Raw genomic sequence first — 17,558 nt, forward strand, 5'->3', positions numbered from 1 at the left:
TATATACAGCCTGAACAAATCTGGTGGAGGGATCTGTTGGCTGTTGCCAAGTATCATGGTGGGCCAGAAATTAGCCCTTACTGGTGAATTATATTTCAGTAGTCCTGCTGGTGAGGCAGTAAGCACTGGAATTTAGCATTCTTATCTGAGAGGCACCTAAGTGTCACAGCAGCACATTCTAGGAGATGGTATGACAGGCTAACTCAGAAAACCTCAAATATTCGGATTATGAGTTCTGCGAATTTGTAGAATTGATAAGATTCTTTCCTCTACAATGGACAGTTTTAAATTGTGTTACATTAAAGCTAGTATTGGCATTGTGGAGAATATTGAGGCCTTTGGTGTACTAAGGTAACTATTGATACAGTATCAATGAATAAGTTCAACATTTAGTTTGAATAAGCATAGGTTTTGAAATGCTGTTATCATCTTTAAAAAATTGTTAATTAAAGCAGGGCAGCTACTAGTATAGTTTATGAAGAATACCAGCATAGTTTATTAAGAACTTAGAGAAGGTGAGGAAAATGATACTTATGTAACAGGTCTGCTAATGCCAAGTAAATTTATTCAGCACCCACTGATTTTCTGTTAAGTGTATGTTAAATGGATGTATGGGGACTTTTAAAGTCATGTGTTACTTATAGCTGTTAGAACTGCAAATGTCAGGTGCCAGCATGAGCATGCATCAGCGCGAGAAGGGAAAAAAGAGGCACAATAGCGATATTTACAGAATTGCTCTGCTATTTCAGTCCCCATTTCTGTATGCTGCTGGTTACATTCCTGTTCTTGTAACTTTTTCAATAGACTACAGAATTTTTCTTCTAGTAGTCATGTTGGTACGTGATTGATTTCCAAACAACAGCTTGAGTTATTAAGCAGGTAGGCAGGAAAAGTTGAAAACCTTAGCACCAATAAACAAATGATTTAGTTAAGCAATTAATTTTCCCTTGGCATTTGACTACTTCCATCAGTTATGCAAAATGGTGATGCAAACATGAGCATCTGTTGTTAAACCCCTGAACAGAAACAGTTAGCATGTCTCTTCTTAATATTTTCGTTGCACTAGGCAAAGCCCGATCCTTTCACTTTATTACAACTGTTTTATGAGAAGAAAACCTGAAACTGCATGAGGAATCAGTCCTCCTTAACTTTCAAGCTCACCTCCCTGGTTACTTGCCCTTACCTTGCCAATAATGGCTTTTGCTTGCCTTACAGCAACACCTAGTGGTCTCAATAAGTTACTTCCCAGAAAATCCCTAAATAGTACTGTAGTCCAAATCCAGGCTCTTTTACCACATGTTCCAGATGATGTCTTTTATCTTTGTTCTTGTCTGTTCACTTTAAAGGAGGTTATAATAAACTGCGAGGGAAAGTGAGGATACAGAGGCAACGTCTTCGTAGTTTCCTTCCCTTTAGGAATGAAAGGTTATCTTGCGTATGGTGCCACGTTACCCAGGGCCTACGCAGAGTGGTATCATCTGGGGTGCAAAGCAGAAATGAAAATTCTTTCAGTGTAGCTGCTGATATGCTGGGAGTAAGGGAAGAAATCATGAAATGTTGAGGACTTTTATTACAGCAGGAGATGACACATACGCAATGGCACTGTCTGCCCATCCGTTCCCTCCAGTAATTATTTTAACACTTTGGTCAGCTTGATCTTGGCAGAGGCTAGAGTTTTGGAGATAATAAATTTCCTACAAGTTGGGAAGGTGGGGTTGGGTTGAAGAAACAAGTTCCAGTTAGTGTTTCTATCAAGCAAAGGCAACAACATTAACTTTTTTAAGATACTAGAAATTGATATAAAATGTGTGATTGTTCTCACCCCCAAAGAGCCTCTGAGTTTGTGACTTCCTAGACACCAAAAATCCATCCTTTAAACACAAAGCTGTAGGAAACAGGGCTACACTCATTCCATGGCTTGTGGTTCCCATTCCATAACATGAACAAGTCCTGCCTGACCCCAGCACACACAGCTCCAGATGCAATGAAAAGACATGTCCTCCCTCTGTCTGCCTTCCTGGGCGGCGAGTGTGTTTACAGCTCTTGTGTTGCAGAGGCTTAGCCGTAATAATCACTCTCAGGAGGGCTGCTTAGCTCAAGCACGATGCTTCTGGGGCAACGCAGGTCAATAGCTTCCAAATCAGAGCTGGTCTGTACTGTGCCGGCTGGGGTCCGTGTTCACACAGTCACACAGAACTTCATAAAATGTGGTTTATGTGGGGAGTCGAACCCCAAGTGCTCTCACTTCTGAGAAAAATCCCACCAGTGAAGTGGCCTGAAATGCACCAAAGGAATGCACAGATGTGCAAGCAGCACCCTCACGTATTTCACAGCAGTGCAGAGGTTCAGACCTTCAGAGGCAGAAAAGTGGGTATGCATCTCTGGTACAACCCAACACTGTTGCCGAGTCACAGAAGTTTTAAGCAGTTAATACATGACCGTGAAAAAAGCAGTAGTAAAGGCATTAAATCAATGAAAACAGTAGCACAAACGATTAAAAACACAAAACTCAGGCATCAGAAATGTGCATTCTTTGATCATTTTAACGCCTTGTGTTGGTACACTTCTGCAGTATACCCTTAAAGCATCCTGCTCAATGTTTAATAAATGTAGTGAAAGCATTGATTATAGTAGGTACTGTTGTTACTCTTTGGTTGTTTGGCAAGGAGAAAACAAATTTAACTGTTTACGTCAGCAAATTGTCCTGTAGTGTATTTCTCCTTGGCGTGGGAATTGCATCTAGTGTTTTATGGGGAACATGGGGATCCTGGGCAGCAGATTTCTGAAATGGAAATACCACTTGCACTGCTGCAGGGCATAGTCGTCCGGGACAAGCAGCAGCAGGAACAACGGTACAAACTATATGTGCTGTAGGCCTGGTTATTCTGTGGTGCCTGTGCTTACAGGCATCAGATGGAGTTGCTAGCTAAATCTCATGCTTGCATTCACTAATAAATGCTAGTGACATGCGTGTTCTGGTAACAAAAAAGATAAAAGCCACATTTGCATTGAAATACTTTAAATAACCTGAAATTGCATAGAAGACTAAAAACGTTATGGGAAGAAAATATATCCTATTATTTAACTTTTTTTGTTATCCTAAAATCCCACAAAGTCTTCTTCCTTTCGTGTTGCCTGTAAGTCATCTTATGTGCCTTATTAGCAGTACTTCATGCTTCTACAAGTCACATATGTAAATGTTTTACACCCAAATGTCACATTTCATAAATATCTCCTATTTAATATAACTCCTTTAAGAGGGATGCTTGAGTAACACATTTTTATCTAATAATAGTATACCTTAGTTTTGTCTGAATTTGAATAGGGGTGTTGCTTTTGCCCAGTCATTTCTTTGCATTTTGATTTCAGAAGTTTTAAGTGACTTTTTCTCGCATTGCTTCTTGTAAGCACCCCTAAACCATATATTCATGTACATTATTCTAGCACTTTTAGGCTTGTGATGCCCTTAACTACTTATTTTCTTGCTGTTAGGTGATTAGAGATTTTTTTTTTGGTAAATATTTTTGTCGCTTAGCAGTCATCAGTGTTTTTGAAAACTTTCTTTTTTGTCATGTAAGTAATCAATTTTCTGCTTCAAAATGAAAGTATAAAATACAGATGTAGCAGTATTGATAGCATCACCAATACAAGGTAGGTGTATATGTAGCTCAAAGATCATCAGTTTCCTATGTTATTGCATAAAACTCTTTTGCAAAGTTTGGAATAAAAAGCAATCCCTGATATTTTCACCCTCTTTGTTTCTAGATGATTGTCAGATGCATTCAAATGGATGCAAAATTATGTTTTCACCTTCTGAATTAATTCAACCTGTCCTGGACTGTGAAACAGTAGATTGTCCATCTTCTGTTAAACACTGCTGCTTGTGGTTGCTGCTTGGTATTTCATTTTGCCTGATGTTGTTCTTAGCTTGAAAGAAACCCCCTTGAGGTCTTATTCTCTGCACCCCTTGTTTCAGGTTTCCTCAAGTACTTGCCAGTCTGATGCGACTAATTCTACAGAAGCCTGTCAGAAGTCATCATTGTTTCAGTTTGCAGAGGTGAGTTTCTTCAAAAGGCGTTGTTCCCCCCTTGCTTTTTTTTTAGAAGCATCTGATCTTTAGCTGAAAGAGAAATCAAAGCTGTTCAACTAAAATTTGTGATTTTATTTGTTTCCCTTTTTTTGGTTTATGATACTGGATCATTTGCCAGGTAGATAAGTCAGACTTCAAGTGCAAGAGAGTGTGTTTTGGCACATAGTTGAAACCCTGGCAAAATAGTGGAGCCATGGTTTAAGCAGTAATTTAGAGATCTGTCATTCCTTAGCACTTAGCTTTTAACTAGAGAGTCTAAATAATTAAAGTCGCAATACACATACTAGGGTGGTGAATTATCACCACAGGAGTATCATAAATGACGCTGGAATTAACCAACTTAAAGTATTTCTAAAGTATTTTTGTATAGTGTCAATGGAGCAATTTAATATTTTATGCATTTCCTTTTGATAATGACCTGTTTCTTGAATTTTACTGCTAAGTCTTTCAACTAGTTAGATAAATCCCAACTCACTTAGTGTTTGACTTCATTTTACAGTGCCTGTGCAGGAAAGCACCAGTCATGTGATAGTAGGCAGAAATTATGTTGTGAGCTGCAGGTTAGGCTCATGCTAAGAAGCTTCCAGCTTCTCCTTACCCATCAAGCAAGGACTTTGATGGGTGCCAGGAAACAAGTCCATCTGCATCACTAAACGCACATTTTGGAAGTAGCTCAGTGATGATTAGTAGTTAGAAATGCATAGTAGCTAGTTTGTCTCATTTCCCAAGGAAATTAAACAGCTCGTAGTGAGGCTGCACCTAATCAGTAGGTAGTAGGTACACGTCAGTAGAAAAATAGTTAGTACCTAAATCTAACATTAATCCAAAGTGTCATTTGCAACAAAAAGAACTGAAACAAGTTAAACAGTATAAAATGCAGTTCCCTGCATAATTCAGTGCCTGGGATAGATCTGATATCTCTTTTTAAAGTATGTGCAGATGTTGTTCCTGTGTCTGCACATCTTCCATACCAAGCAGCAATTTGTGCTCTGTCCGCACTACCATGCTGCAGTCAGCTCTTTCACTGAAATGTGAAATACAGCATGGTGTTAAGTTTTTGTTGCTATCCCTCCTCTGGCATATCAGCGGACAAGTAAAAGACCTTTAAAAAGGTCAGCCTGTTATACTGATCTTAGGACAGATTTTCATTGTGAAAAATAATTCAAGTACTTTTCACAGATCAACATTTACTTGTCTTCTGAGAAAACAGATATTGTTCTTTGTATGGACATGCTGGGACTCATCTGCATGGTGTTTAGGTACCAGGAGTCTGATCCCTGTACAAGAGATCAGAAATGTAGCATGTTGAAGTTTGATATTGAAACTGAAGAGATAATTAATACAAAAATAATTGTTTTCCTGACAGATCTCTTCAAGCACATCACAGCCAGATGTCCCGGTGGCTGTAAAACAAACTGAGGAGTCTGCATTGTTTCAGTTTGCGGAGGTATAATAGCTACAATATGTTTGGGGGGGATGGGAGGAAGCAAGAAGAGTTGCCACTGAATGGCGGAGCACTCTGTCTCATAAAGGTTCCCCTCAGTAGAAAAAAACATCTGTAGATGTCCATCTTCATGACAGCATTGTTTTAAGAAAATCCTGAGGGAAGTGACCATTGATGTGAAGAGATATTGGTGAGCTCTACCAGCTGTAGCATACACAGAAGGCATTGGGCTTGTGAACGTTACCTGGCCCTCCATAGCAAAGGACAGCTGCAGACTCTTTTTTCCAAATAGCCTTTTAATTTACATCTAGGAAAAGAAGTGAAGGACACTGTTGGATGACATTATGTACTGCCTATGTAAAAGGCTGCAGGAGTGGAAAAGGACAACTACTCTAGAGGCAGGAATCCTTTGAAAAATAAACTTGCAGGGCAAAAGAAGCATATCGCAACAGCTACAAGGATATATAACAGCATCATTAGTTAGTGACCTATAAAGTCTACAAATTACTCTTAACTATGTGCATTATCCTCCTTCCTCCATATAATGAAATTTTGGGGTTCTTACAGATTACTTTTAAGAATTTCCTTCTCCTATGTGTTTAGTGTGCCTCTATGAATTGATTTTCCACACACATTCTCTCCTTGCCCAGTTGGGGGAGTCTGGTACTGCTTGTAGAGCCACTGACATTGAGGGAATGTTCAGGCTATGCCTGAAAGAACTGGGCTTGGAGCTGGTGCCACTCTGGGGGTGTGTTTTGGGATGAAATGACACCCTGTTCATTATTCCTTGTGTTTACAGAGGTTTGACTACAAACAACCTGCTTCCTCCTGTTAAATTTCAAGCTAATTGTATACTGTGTGTTTTTACCTTGTCAAGGATGTCTTCATGTGTTTCTCATGAGATCCAGTTGAGAAATAATAATTTACAGATGCAGAAGCTATAAAATACATGAATAGAAACATTCCTGTAAAAGATACAATGGAATTGGTAACTGCAATTGTTAGCTGGAATCGTGAAGCTGTCTTCACATGTGCCACCTTTTTTAAAGTTACAAGTTAAATTGGAAAGTTCTTTTGAGAAAAAATGAATGGAATTTAGCAAGATGAAACTATAGGCTGAAACCAACCTTTTAAAGCAAGTAAAGGATATAAGCTAGAGAACATTTTATAGAGAATTTTACCACAAAATCTTACATAACTGAATCTTCTAATTTAGTTTTGAAAACCTTAGCCATCATGCATTGTAACTAAACAGCACTTCTAGCTATCTGCAGAGTTGAACAGGGTATGAGCTGCCTTTAGTGCAGTATTTTCAAATCACCTCGTAAACTTGACTCAGCCATACCTTCCAAATTTCACAGAACCTACAGCCTGTTCCTGTGCTAAATGAGCAAACGAACAAAACAGCAAACCCAAAAATTGTCATAAGCATGTGACAGCGCGTTGAGCCGTGTACCTACTATGCTGAGCCAGCTTGTTTGGCCCATCGAGTGCACGTATGAATCATCAAAAGTTGGGGGAAAGAGGTGCTTAGAAAGTTCATTTGAAAATGGTGAGGACAATTTTAAATTCGGGATTAATCTCTTCCTGTTAAAAATAGTAAAATGTATGTGCAGTCAGGAGTGAGTTGGATTTTTTTGGTCGTTCTTTCAGTATCTGGAACAGAGGGACGGAAATCTGGACAGGCCAAAAAAAACCAGAGGAACTTGTTGGTCATGGTTATTCCTCCTGTGTTATGATGTTGTTGTTAAAATCGAATGGCGGTGACTAACATCTTGTTTTATCCAAAGCATTAGAGAAGTGGTATTTTTCTAAGACTGCAGCATGATTTCATTTAGGTTGTTCCGGGGAAAAATACTGAGCATGCTACGGAACCTCTTTTAAGCCTTTCTTGTTGCTATTAAAGCTGCTTGTGCTCTTTCTAATACAGGGGCTTCCATGTGCACAGGGCGTCTTTGCCGTGTTTGGCAAAAATCCCATTCCTTTCTGTGCCACTTCTTACTGGGTCCTGTCTGTATGAATGCAATGCTGCATTTAGTGAGCTAAATTATGGTAAGGAATTTGCAGTAGGCTGCAGTCAGCAATATGCAGAGCTATAAAAGAAAAGAGGGAGAGGGATAAAGTAGTTATTTAACCAGTAGCCAAGCAGACCTGTGATATAATGTGAATTGTGCTGTGGTCTGGTGCGCCTGGAGACTTTTGGCAGCCATCCCAACTAATTTTTTGTTCTGCCTGGGTGTTCTTCATATGTTCCCTTTCTCTTACCGCCCATCGTAGCAGGATGAATAAATGTGGTTCTTTGTGAAGACAGTAATCCCATTGAGTAGATGTGTCACTTGAAACAGCCTAAAATGGACAGCCTTTACCCTGGGAGTACGGTCCCCTGTCACTCAGAAACAGCTCATTATATATAGTTTGGGATTCTTTTGTCTTTAGAGCCTCAGTTAGCCTTTCGTCTGCTTGTCTATCCCAAGTATCGTAGCCTTCAGTTAAAGCTGGTGAAGATATGACTAACAAGGCCTGCCCAGTGTTGACTTGCCACAGCAGATGATTACAGTCCCAGGCGTAAGACTTTTTGGGTCCTGTGGGTGTGCAGGCAAGTTCACCGGTCTTCCAAGAGGCTGTAAAGTCCTCATAAGAGCTTTTTGAATTCTGGAGTGTTGCCGTGTTATGCTCTTGACTTCTTCATTCTGGTCTGACCTTGCAAATATTTGGTCTGCTTTTGTCCCTTTCATCTGTAGCTTCGTGGAAAGCCATTATGTAGGGCAGTGATTTTGGAGCAGTGGGCTGTGTTGCATAGCGTGGTGGTTGTTTGCAAGCTGTCTGGTCACATGAGCTGGCTGCTGTCATCCTCCGTGCCATGTGAGGGAAGCAGAGCAGATGGGACCCCTTGCTCTCCTGGTCTTATTGGATGTCTGTTTGGCAAACGCAAACAGATGGTTGATGACTGCTTTGTAGAGGAGAATCACAAGTACCTCTTAGATTTTCTTAGCTAAACTCTCATCTTTTATTAAGCAAAGAAAATGCTTCCAGAAAGTGGCAGCAATGAAATTTAGTTTAACCATCTTAAAAAGAAAACAAAGCCAAAGCCCCCAAACTCTTTGCTTTTAGCTACTTCTGAAGCTTTTTTCTAGGTGATTAATGAAAATACAATAGCACCCAGCAGGCAACAAAGTGGAATAATCCTCTCTAGTCCAAGAGGTCTAGTCCTTCTGCTGAACAGAAGGTTTGAATGCAGAACATTGGTCAGGATGCCTTGAAACTGGGGGTGTGACATCTGGTCAGGATCTCCTCTTCCTACCTCACTTTAAAGCTGTAATCTTTCCAGGCAGAACTGTTACATTAATAGGCAAATTTGTGTGGTGTTTGTGTAGATACTGAAACTGTTTAGGATCTGTTTGGAAGTGAAATGCCTGTTGTTGGAAAAAAAGTACAAAGCCGGTACCATGGCACATGCTTCTTGGAGAAACTAGAATGTAGTGTAGTAGCTAAAATGCTGATCTGTATTGTAAAAGTGTAAAAGGGATAGTAACTTGATCGTAATGGTCTAAGTTAAACCTCTACCTAAGAAGGGACTATTTATGATTGTGATAATGCAGGTACTGATTATTCCAATTAAAATTAGACGACGGTGTTTAGCCAGAGAAAGAGATCTGTAATCTCACTGAGAGCTGACTGATCTGCCTCCCACCTTGGACGCGTAGCCAGCAGCTTCAGCAGAGTGAGCTCTAAGCTTGCACCTCATGGGGTTTTATTCCCCTGGCTAAGAAAAGAGTTTGTTGCTGAAATAAAATGTTGGCTTCTCTCTTCCTGTTAGTATTGCAAGGATCTGGCTTGCATTTTGTTAGGAGTGCCAATCCTATTGTCAAAACTGAATTCTTCACTCTTTTCTCGCACTGTGCACCGTAAGGCAAGGTATGCCTGCGCGTTCTCAGGTGATACTTTAATGTGTGGGTGTTTTCCTGACCCTTTTCTGCTATTGATATTGCTCTGAAGAAATCATTGGGATCTGAGAATGTATTACCGTAGAATGAGAAAAAGTTAAGGCCCTCATCCTGCCAAGTGTCATGTGCAAAATCACTTACTACAGTGGGGTCCTGGCAGGGTTCAGTGTCCTATCTCAAAACACAGCTAGGATTTTTGGATTATTTTAGTTTAATATTAATAATTATCAATACACATTCAGATGTTATTCAGCTTATTTTAAATAGCTGGCAGTAAAATGGATGCTTGGTTCCTTTGTTTTGTATGAATCTGCTTGACATTTGAAAAGTAAGCTGTTCAAATAATCTAATTCAGAGAAGGACATAATATAAAGAAATAAGCTAAGCTGATAACTTTTACCTCTAAAAGATGATGGTCCTGAGTGTGCTTCTTGTGATGAGTAAGATGCCTTGGAAACACTGATTGGCTTGTCCCTAGTCTTAAGAGTTTTTCAAGGCTTTCAGGCCAAATACTACCTCCGAATGCCATGCCAGACAAAATCAAGGATGGGAAACACGATTAATTGCTGCACTGGTGAACTCAAGATGCTGCCCCTGAAGTAGGCCAGAACAACTTGGCTGCCATCTACCTGTAGCAGCCTGCAGATAGAAGCACTTCTGTGTAGTGCTGCACCAGTTACTTATACAGTCTGACACACCAGCATCTATTTAAAAAGCTAGATTTGATCTCCAGACATAGGGTTTCATTTCTTTCTTTCTTCTTTCTTTTTTCTTTTTTTTTTTTTTTAACTAAAGAAACAAAGCGAAACAGGCACCCAGCTCAGACAAATGGTCCTCTTCTGTATCTAGTCAAATGAGAAATGTCGCCTGTGCCTTCTGGAGAATTTTATTGAACCTGGAGCACCATAGTTCATTTTTTTAGACAACAGGTATTTCCTGTTCAGTTCAAGTCACGTAAAACACAGCAAGCAAGCAGGAGAATCTGCATGAGCAGAATATTATCTGTGGAGGTTACAAATGGAGAAGACAATCCACAAGCCTAGTATAAGGAAGAAATTCTGTATCTGCTTATATCCTGCAGACTTCTAAATGCCTGTTAAGTGTTTCTTGGCTAGGATTGCTTTTTTGAAGTAGGGCCTTCTGCCAGGAAGATCCTGAAAGTGACTAATGTAACTAACTCCTTTTCTTTAACTTTTCTTTTCTTTCTCTCCCTTTCTGTCTGTCTTTCCTGTTTGCCACTGAAATGTTTTCTCTTCTATTCATTTAAAACCTAGATCTCATCAAATACTTCCCAGTTGTCAAGTCCTGAGCCAGTAAAGCACTGTGGGAAGTCACCACTCTTCCAGTTGGCCGAGGTAAAGTTATACCCGTTCCCATCACAATGGGAAGATGCGTGTGTTTTTTTTCCCAACGGTACGAACTGTGTAAGGTTTCTTTTAGAATCGGATTTTTTATTTTTGGAAGCACAAATTAATAAAGAATTGAATAGTAAGATAGGTAGGTAGGCAGTTGCAATGGCCTGGGGGACTGAGCATCCCTTTATGCACTGGTTAACACGTGTAGTTTTTTGGAGACCGTACCGAAAAAGTTATGCTTCCTTTCAGAAAAACTAGCCTTATAACTATAATAAAAACAGTTCCTAGGACAGTGGCAAAGGCAAGAGTCAATGGCATTCTTTTTTCATGAGGAAGTGAGTATCAGGATTCAAAAATGAGGCTTAAGTATAAGGACTGGAAGGTGCATGGCTGAACGGGAGACCCAGAATAAGGAGATAAAAGTAGATTTTGAAGTCATCAGGAGACTTTTCATAAAGAGATGGAGGTTGCAGTAGTATATTAAGTTTCAAAATTAAATTGGCAATTGTCAGCAGTAGCCGAGAGCATTAGGTGATGTTTTCTGAACAGTCCTAGAACTTGCTGCGAGTCTTATATATAACTTGTGGTTTCCTCTTTGATATGGATAATCACTCAGACCTTTGAGGCTTGTCCTGCAAATGTTATTCCTCTTAATGACTTGAAAGATGAAAATATTTGCTGAGCTCCAGATAAATAAGGGAGGATGTTAGCACCTTCTTTACACACTTGCTTGTGCTTGTTCTTTCAAGACCACTTCATATTTCAGTGAGGAAAACGTTTTCCTGGATCCCACCTAGTGGCGTGCAGCCATATGTTCTGCTGTGGAGCTTAATCCCTCTCCGGGAAAACAAGCCAGAGATTGCAAGCACTGGAAGAAAACCCTGTGCTTTGAACGGCGCAGGTTCTCCTGGCTGTAGCCTGAGTATTTCCTGCCTTGTGCCGTGGATAGTAACACTACCAGGAAGGCAGGCGTTAAAGGGACGTGCGTGAGTGGAGAACAGATTTGCCTTGCCCTGGGCAGCCCCCAGGCAGCAGCAGAGCAGCGTGGGTGCCAGGGGGGATTGCAGGTAGCTGGGAGCAGCAAGCTGTAGGGGGACTCGCCTGTTGCAGCTGCGGGACAGCGAGAGGGCTAGTGACACATAGCTGGGACCCCCGAGGAGTTGTCCCGGCGTCCTGCGTTATGGGGCAGCGCGGGGCTTTGAGCAGTGCTGCCCTGCAGGAAGGCCGTCGCTGAGCCCAGCCGGACTCTTGAACGTCAGTATCAAAAGTTTGATGTGACTGGGAAGCTTGAGAGGCCCAAATTGAAGGGAAGTCCAAGTGCTCGGCCATAGGAGTGTGGAGTTTGTACTGCAGCTGGAGGGAAAAGTGAAGCCGAGCCTGGCAGGGAGACGTTTGCATGTTAGGCAGGTTTCTATGAGCTCGCTCTCAGTGATGACTCAAATGGATTTCTGCCAGCCTAATTTAATGCACAAAACGAAGGTTAAAAGCTCTGACTTAAAAATGACAAAAGCATTGCAGGCATGCGAAGCACATCTTCCTTATGCCTAGCTGTATGTTAGTTTTTTTTTCTTTTGGAGATCTCAGTGATGCTGGATTGTAGTGGAGTGAATGAAATGTGAGAGATTCAGCTTAGCTTTTCAATTAGCAGTTCAGACTCTGGTTTGGAGCGTACCGAATAAACAGTTCCTATCACCTTGACGGACTCTTTTAGAGATTGCAAGTTAATTTGGCAGACGTCTGCGCACGTCACTGTAGCTCAGAACTGCAGATGGGGTGCACCAGAGGAGACCGGGCTCCTGTTCCTGTCCCGCTGGCATGGCAAGGGCCCGCAGCGTTGGGAGCCTGTCGCCGGAGCCCCTGGAAGATTTCTGCTTCAGCATACCACGCTGCTCTGCCTCTCCTTCATCTCTGCATTATATGGATTAACCAGTTCTGCCTGCTTTTTTTCCCCCCCGCTTCCCTCTGCTTTTCTTTCTCCGATCCATATTTCACAGATGGTGAAAAAAAAAAAAAGGAAAAGCAGGTTACTTCCTCCCCTCTCCCCTCCCACGTTTCTATAAATGGTTGGAGCAACCACTCCGCGGTCTGAAGCCTGGAAGGCTGTCGCTGATCAGCTCTGCAGAGTCTTCTGCTGTGCCTAAACACACGCTGTGTCCTTAGCCCTCGGTGTGGAGGAGCAACACTGAAAGGAGGCTGCAGCGGGTGCGCGTCACCTCCAGGAGGCAAGGAGGCTGCTCTGTGGCTGAGCACAAGCAGCACTAGCAGCTCATGAGAGACTTTGGACCGTACTCAGCAGTGTTTGGGAGATGCTGTGAAAAGCTGCAGCTTCCCAAGGACACTGAGATAGCATTTTTGACCTTTTCTCTTTCTTTCCTTTATGGCAACGATGGGATGATTTCTGCAAAATAGACATTCTGGGGCCCATGTGGGTTGAGAAATATCTGAAGGAGTGTGGGGTAAAGAGGAGGCTAAAAAGTCATAAATGCTTTAGTTCCCCAGTCCTTGAAATTCTGCACCTCTTTCCAAGAAAGGAGTTACAAGAAACCTGCAAGCCTGTTCAGAGATTGTCTGACATGTCCATAAAAATAAAGAGATTTTCTGCTTTATAGTAATGTCCAGTCCTGAGGTTGATGCTTTAATATGTTTAGAAAATGGTTATTTCTCTGTATCTAATTCAACTTGTTACTGATACAAAACACACTGAAAAGGATCACAGTCTGGTATGAGGCAAAAGGATCTTAGAGAGTAGTCAGATACCTGCTTGCCTTGCTGAGGAGCAGTATTCAAAGGTTGCCAAAGGTTTGAGGGCTCCTAATTCACTTGGATTTCATGGCATCTTTCATGTTAGCTACAGGACACCAGTGCTATATCTGGACAAAACTAAACTTCTTAAGTCACGACAATGAAATGATTTTGCTGCTAACTAAGCCTGCAGAAACAGCATGAGCTGGATTGCATGCTGGTGTGGATGGGTGCAGCCCTGCTGGCCTTAACAAAGCTGCTGGGGTCCCTTTACATGTGAGAGAGCATGTGCTTCGTTTCAGTCCTCTCCTCAAAGAGAGACCTGACTAACAAGAACCCAAAATCCGGAAATAGCTTTTGAGGTCCGGTGGTATTGTCTACCAGAGCGAAGGTGGAAGTGGGGATTTTGCGTCATTTATAACAGCGAGTGCAGGTCTATGCTTCTTTTTCAAGGTATAATCTTATGAATGAATACTTGTAAGGGGAAGGAAGTAATCCTTCTCAAAGCTATATGATAAACGTAAAAGAACCGTAGTGGTGAAATAATGTTTTTCTTTTTTTCCTCCTCCTCTGTTTTTTCTTTAGATTTCTTCAAGTACATCCCATTCAGGTCCTTCTGATTTAACAAAGCAGTGTGGAACATCAGCATTATTTCAGCTGGCAGAGGTAATATTAAAATACTGGTGACTAATTACCACAGGTGCAGCAGGGAGAAGAAGTTAATGATGTTGACTACCAAAATCTGGAAGGCAGCACCATACTAGTTATAACTACCTTGTTGCTTATAGAAGCATAAATTATCTTGGCTTGGGTGCCACAAGTCAAGATTTCCCCAGACTAGCCATTAACTTGGAGGCTCTAAGAACCTATGCTGTAGCTGATAAGAAGTACTAGTCCCTGCTGGCAAAGGGATTATCCAATTTCCATTTAAATTGTTTTAATTCCTTGTTTTCAGATTTTGGCTTTGGGGGGAGGGTGGGTTATTTTTAGTTTTTTTCAGAGGAAGGGCTGAATTAATCTGTTACTGAGATTAGGACATTGCTATTGCAAATATCTGTTAAAAGGCTTTAGCCTCTTTGATTTATTTTTGCCTTTCATGCCTATTATTTTATTGAAATGGGGAATAAATAGGTCAATAACTTGTATAGAAATTCCGCTATGATAACTTGTGGCTGACAGCAGATCCTCCTTCTCTTCTGGGATCAGTTAAAACCAGTGGCCCCTCATGGACATTTGTGTTTCTTTTGTTTCTAAGCTTTGTTTAAACTTTTCCAGTCATAAAGACTGCGATTGCAGTCTTTATTTTATTTTATTTTATTTCATTTTTATTTGATCTTTATTTTATTTTTATTTTATCTTTATTTTATTTAGAGCTCACAAAACCAAAGCCTCTTTTTTTGTAGCCACATTCAGAACCTTCAGTACTAGTTGTTACTGCAAGCAGAAGCAAAGGTATAAAGCGGAGACCATCCATGGGGGGTGGGTGGGTGTGCGTGTGGGGGGGTAGCTGACAAAATGTGATTACTGTCCAATGAGTTATGCGTTATAAAGATTGATCTTTAGCTTTTGAAAAATACAGGTTGTGTTTACATGACAGTGTGGTAGAAAAGTCACAGGCGCAGCAACGGAAGGTTGGTAGCAGAACCCGCCTCACCTTAGCGGTGGAGTTCTGCTCTGCAGAATGAAACTGTGCTGTCAAACTCCAGTGTTTCCCATGCCCAACCTGGATTCATCTGAGCCAGACTAGGGATCTCTACCCCATGCTGCAAGAATTGCAGAAACTTATTACAAAGAGTCCTGTCATTGCTGTTATACTCATGCATGTATTGATGTAAGAGGTCTTCTCTTTTGCAAGCAAATAATTGCTGATTTGAGATGTCTAAAACTGACCTAAAGAGAACCCGTTGATCTGACGAGAACGTCCCTGCTAACCGCATGGCCCGTGGGGTGACCAGCGGGATTTGGAGATGCCAGAGCGGCTGGCTCAGAGCAAGCCCCTTTCATCTGGTTTCACTCCAGTGGCTGTTTGGATGACGTTTGCTTTAAAAACAAAATAGCACTGGGAATTCAGTTTGAGGGCTGTAGAGAGAGAATCATAAGAAGAAAACATGTCTTTCCAAGAGAAGCTGCTTGGTGGTATCGAGTACTACCTTTTATTAGCAGCATCAGCATGGCTTACAAGCAGTCCAAACCTGAGTGGCCCTCCCAGGGTAGTGCTGAAGGAGCACGGCAATTTGAGGTCCTTGTTGCAGATGCTTTCCTGAACACAGCTGTTCCTCAGACAGCATGAGGGTTTGGGTTTCTGTAACTGTTTTCTCCAGAAGGAGATAACCATGGCAACCACTGCTGCTTTGCAGAATAGGTCTGTGACACAAGAAGAAAGATTTGGAAGGCTTTTTTGCAGCCCTTCAAGTTATTTTGCACGTTGAAATATAAGAAAATGATTGTTGAGATTCAGTTAGCTCCCTCCCTTCAACGTCATTTGGAAGATGGAGGAAAGAACTGTAGATAGGAGTACTTTGGAATTGTGGAAGTGGATTCGAGATTTCAGGTGACTTGGCCACGGCAATAGCGAGAGATCCTGTGGTGTTGCGCTGCGCTTAGGGTGTTCTGAAAACCTTTCTACTGATGGGTTTCCAGGTTATATAAAGGACACATAAAGGATCATGGAAAAGCCGCTGAGATCAATTGGAGTATTTTTTTTCTTAAGAGTGGTAGAATCCACAGGCCTTATTCTAGCACTTCACCACATAATCCAGCTTAATAAGCTTCAGTAAGACTTTAACGTATTCCTGAGTACTGTCCTATAGCATAGCTTGCATTGCTAAAACAGGATTCCAGAGAAATTCCCCGTGTAGCACTCCTGTAAATATAGGTAAGTAATGTTAACAGCTGATGTGCTTGTTTCATGGTGACTGTTTTTAAACTCATTTTAGATGTGCCTTGCTTCAGAAGGGGTGAAAGTGAAAGAACCTGGGAAAATGAAAATGGAAGCGTCAGAGGATGTGGCAAGAGAAATTCCAGACGAAATGGAAGCAGAAGAACTGGAGAAAACAACAATAAGAGACTCCTGTAAAGGAAAACTAGAACACTCAGAGACAGGGAAGATACAAGACCGGGATGAGACAAAAACTGAGGAACCAGAAACTGCAAAATGCAGTCATTTTACCAGTCTTGTGATGGAGAGCAGTCATTTTGAGAGAAGTGACAGCACAAAGGATCACACGTGCCGTTCTCCAGAGCTTTCAGTGGCTGACATGAATATCCTTGGGCTAAGCAAGCCGGAAAAAATAAAGAAGAAAAAGAAAAAAAATAAGTTGGACCGGCACTCAAATGAAAAATCCACCCCCAAGAAACCTTGTAAAAAGAGGCAGTCCTCTGAGTCGGACATTGAAAGTGTAATGTATACGATTGAAGCTGTTGCAAAGGGGGACTGGGGTGCAGAGAGACTTGCTGAAATTCCCCGCAAAAAAGCCCGCCCTGCCTCAAATGTGAAGGGAAGCCTGTTGGATACAAAATCACCAAAGAAAAAAGTGAAATCGAAAGAGAAGAAAACATCAAAGGAGAAACCCACGGAGACCACCAAAGAATCAAAGCCTCCTGATTTCCTTAGTATTACAGCCAGCAAGGAAGTACCCTGTGAGGCTTCTGATAACGTTAAAGTGGAACCACTGACCCCAACAGAGGAGGTGGTACCCCAGAGCTTACCAGGACAGGTCAAAACTGAGGACAGTGACTGTGTTAAAAAGATAGAAACCTGTGGCTCCAGAAAATCAGAGAGATCTTGCAAAGGTGCTCTTTATAAAACTCTGGTGTCAGAGGGCATGCTCACATCTCTGCGTGCTAATGTGGACAGAGGTGGGTGGCTTTGACCGTGTTTATTTACAGCGTAAACTGCAAAAGTCTTCCTGGCATGGGAAGAAGAGCAAAAGTTGATGTTTAAGGTGGAGCTTGAGAAGCGCATGATGGGAATTCTGTGTCTG

At 41.5% G+C, this 17,558-nt stretch overlaps 1 protein-coding gene across 31 annotated transcripts in view; it reads left to right on the top strand.

Moving 5' to 3' along the window:
• Nucleotides 1-17,558, top strand: part of BBX (BBX high mobility group box domain containing) — a 159,826-nt gene that overhangs the window by 97,628 nt on the left and 44,640 nt on the right. For 18 of the 31 annotated variants that reach the window (XM_068907770.1, XM_068907990.1, XM_068907817.1 and 15 more), the window contains 5 exons: nucleotides 3,977-4,057; nucleotides 5,457-5,537; nucleotides 10,753-10,833; nucleotides 14,161-14,241; nucleotides 16,512-17,433. In XM_068907770.1, the coding sequence (XP_068763871.1) occupies nucleotides 3,977-4,057; nucleotides 5,457-5,537; nucleotides 10,753-10,833; nucleotides 14,161-14,241; nucleotides 16,512-17,433 (1,246 nt within the window). The remainder of the gene's footprint in view (nucleotides 1-3,976; nucleotides 4,058-5,456; nucleotides 5,538-10,752; nucleotides 10,834-14,160; nucleotides 14,242-16,511; nucleotides 17,434-17,558) is intronic. The other 13 variants (XM_068907914.1, XM_068907946.1, XM_068907932.1 and 10 more) reach the window with 2 other exon arrangements.

Source organism: Struthio camelus, chromosome 1, assembly GCF_040807025.1.
Source record: "Struthio camelus isolate bStrCam1 chromosome 1, bStrCam1.hap1, whole genome shotgun sequence".
NCBI classification, from domain to species: Eukaryota; Metazoa; Chordata; class Aves; order Struthioniformes; family Struthionidae; genus Struthio; species Struthio camelus.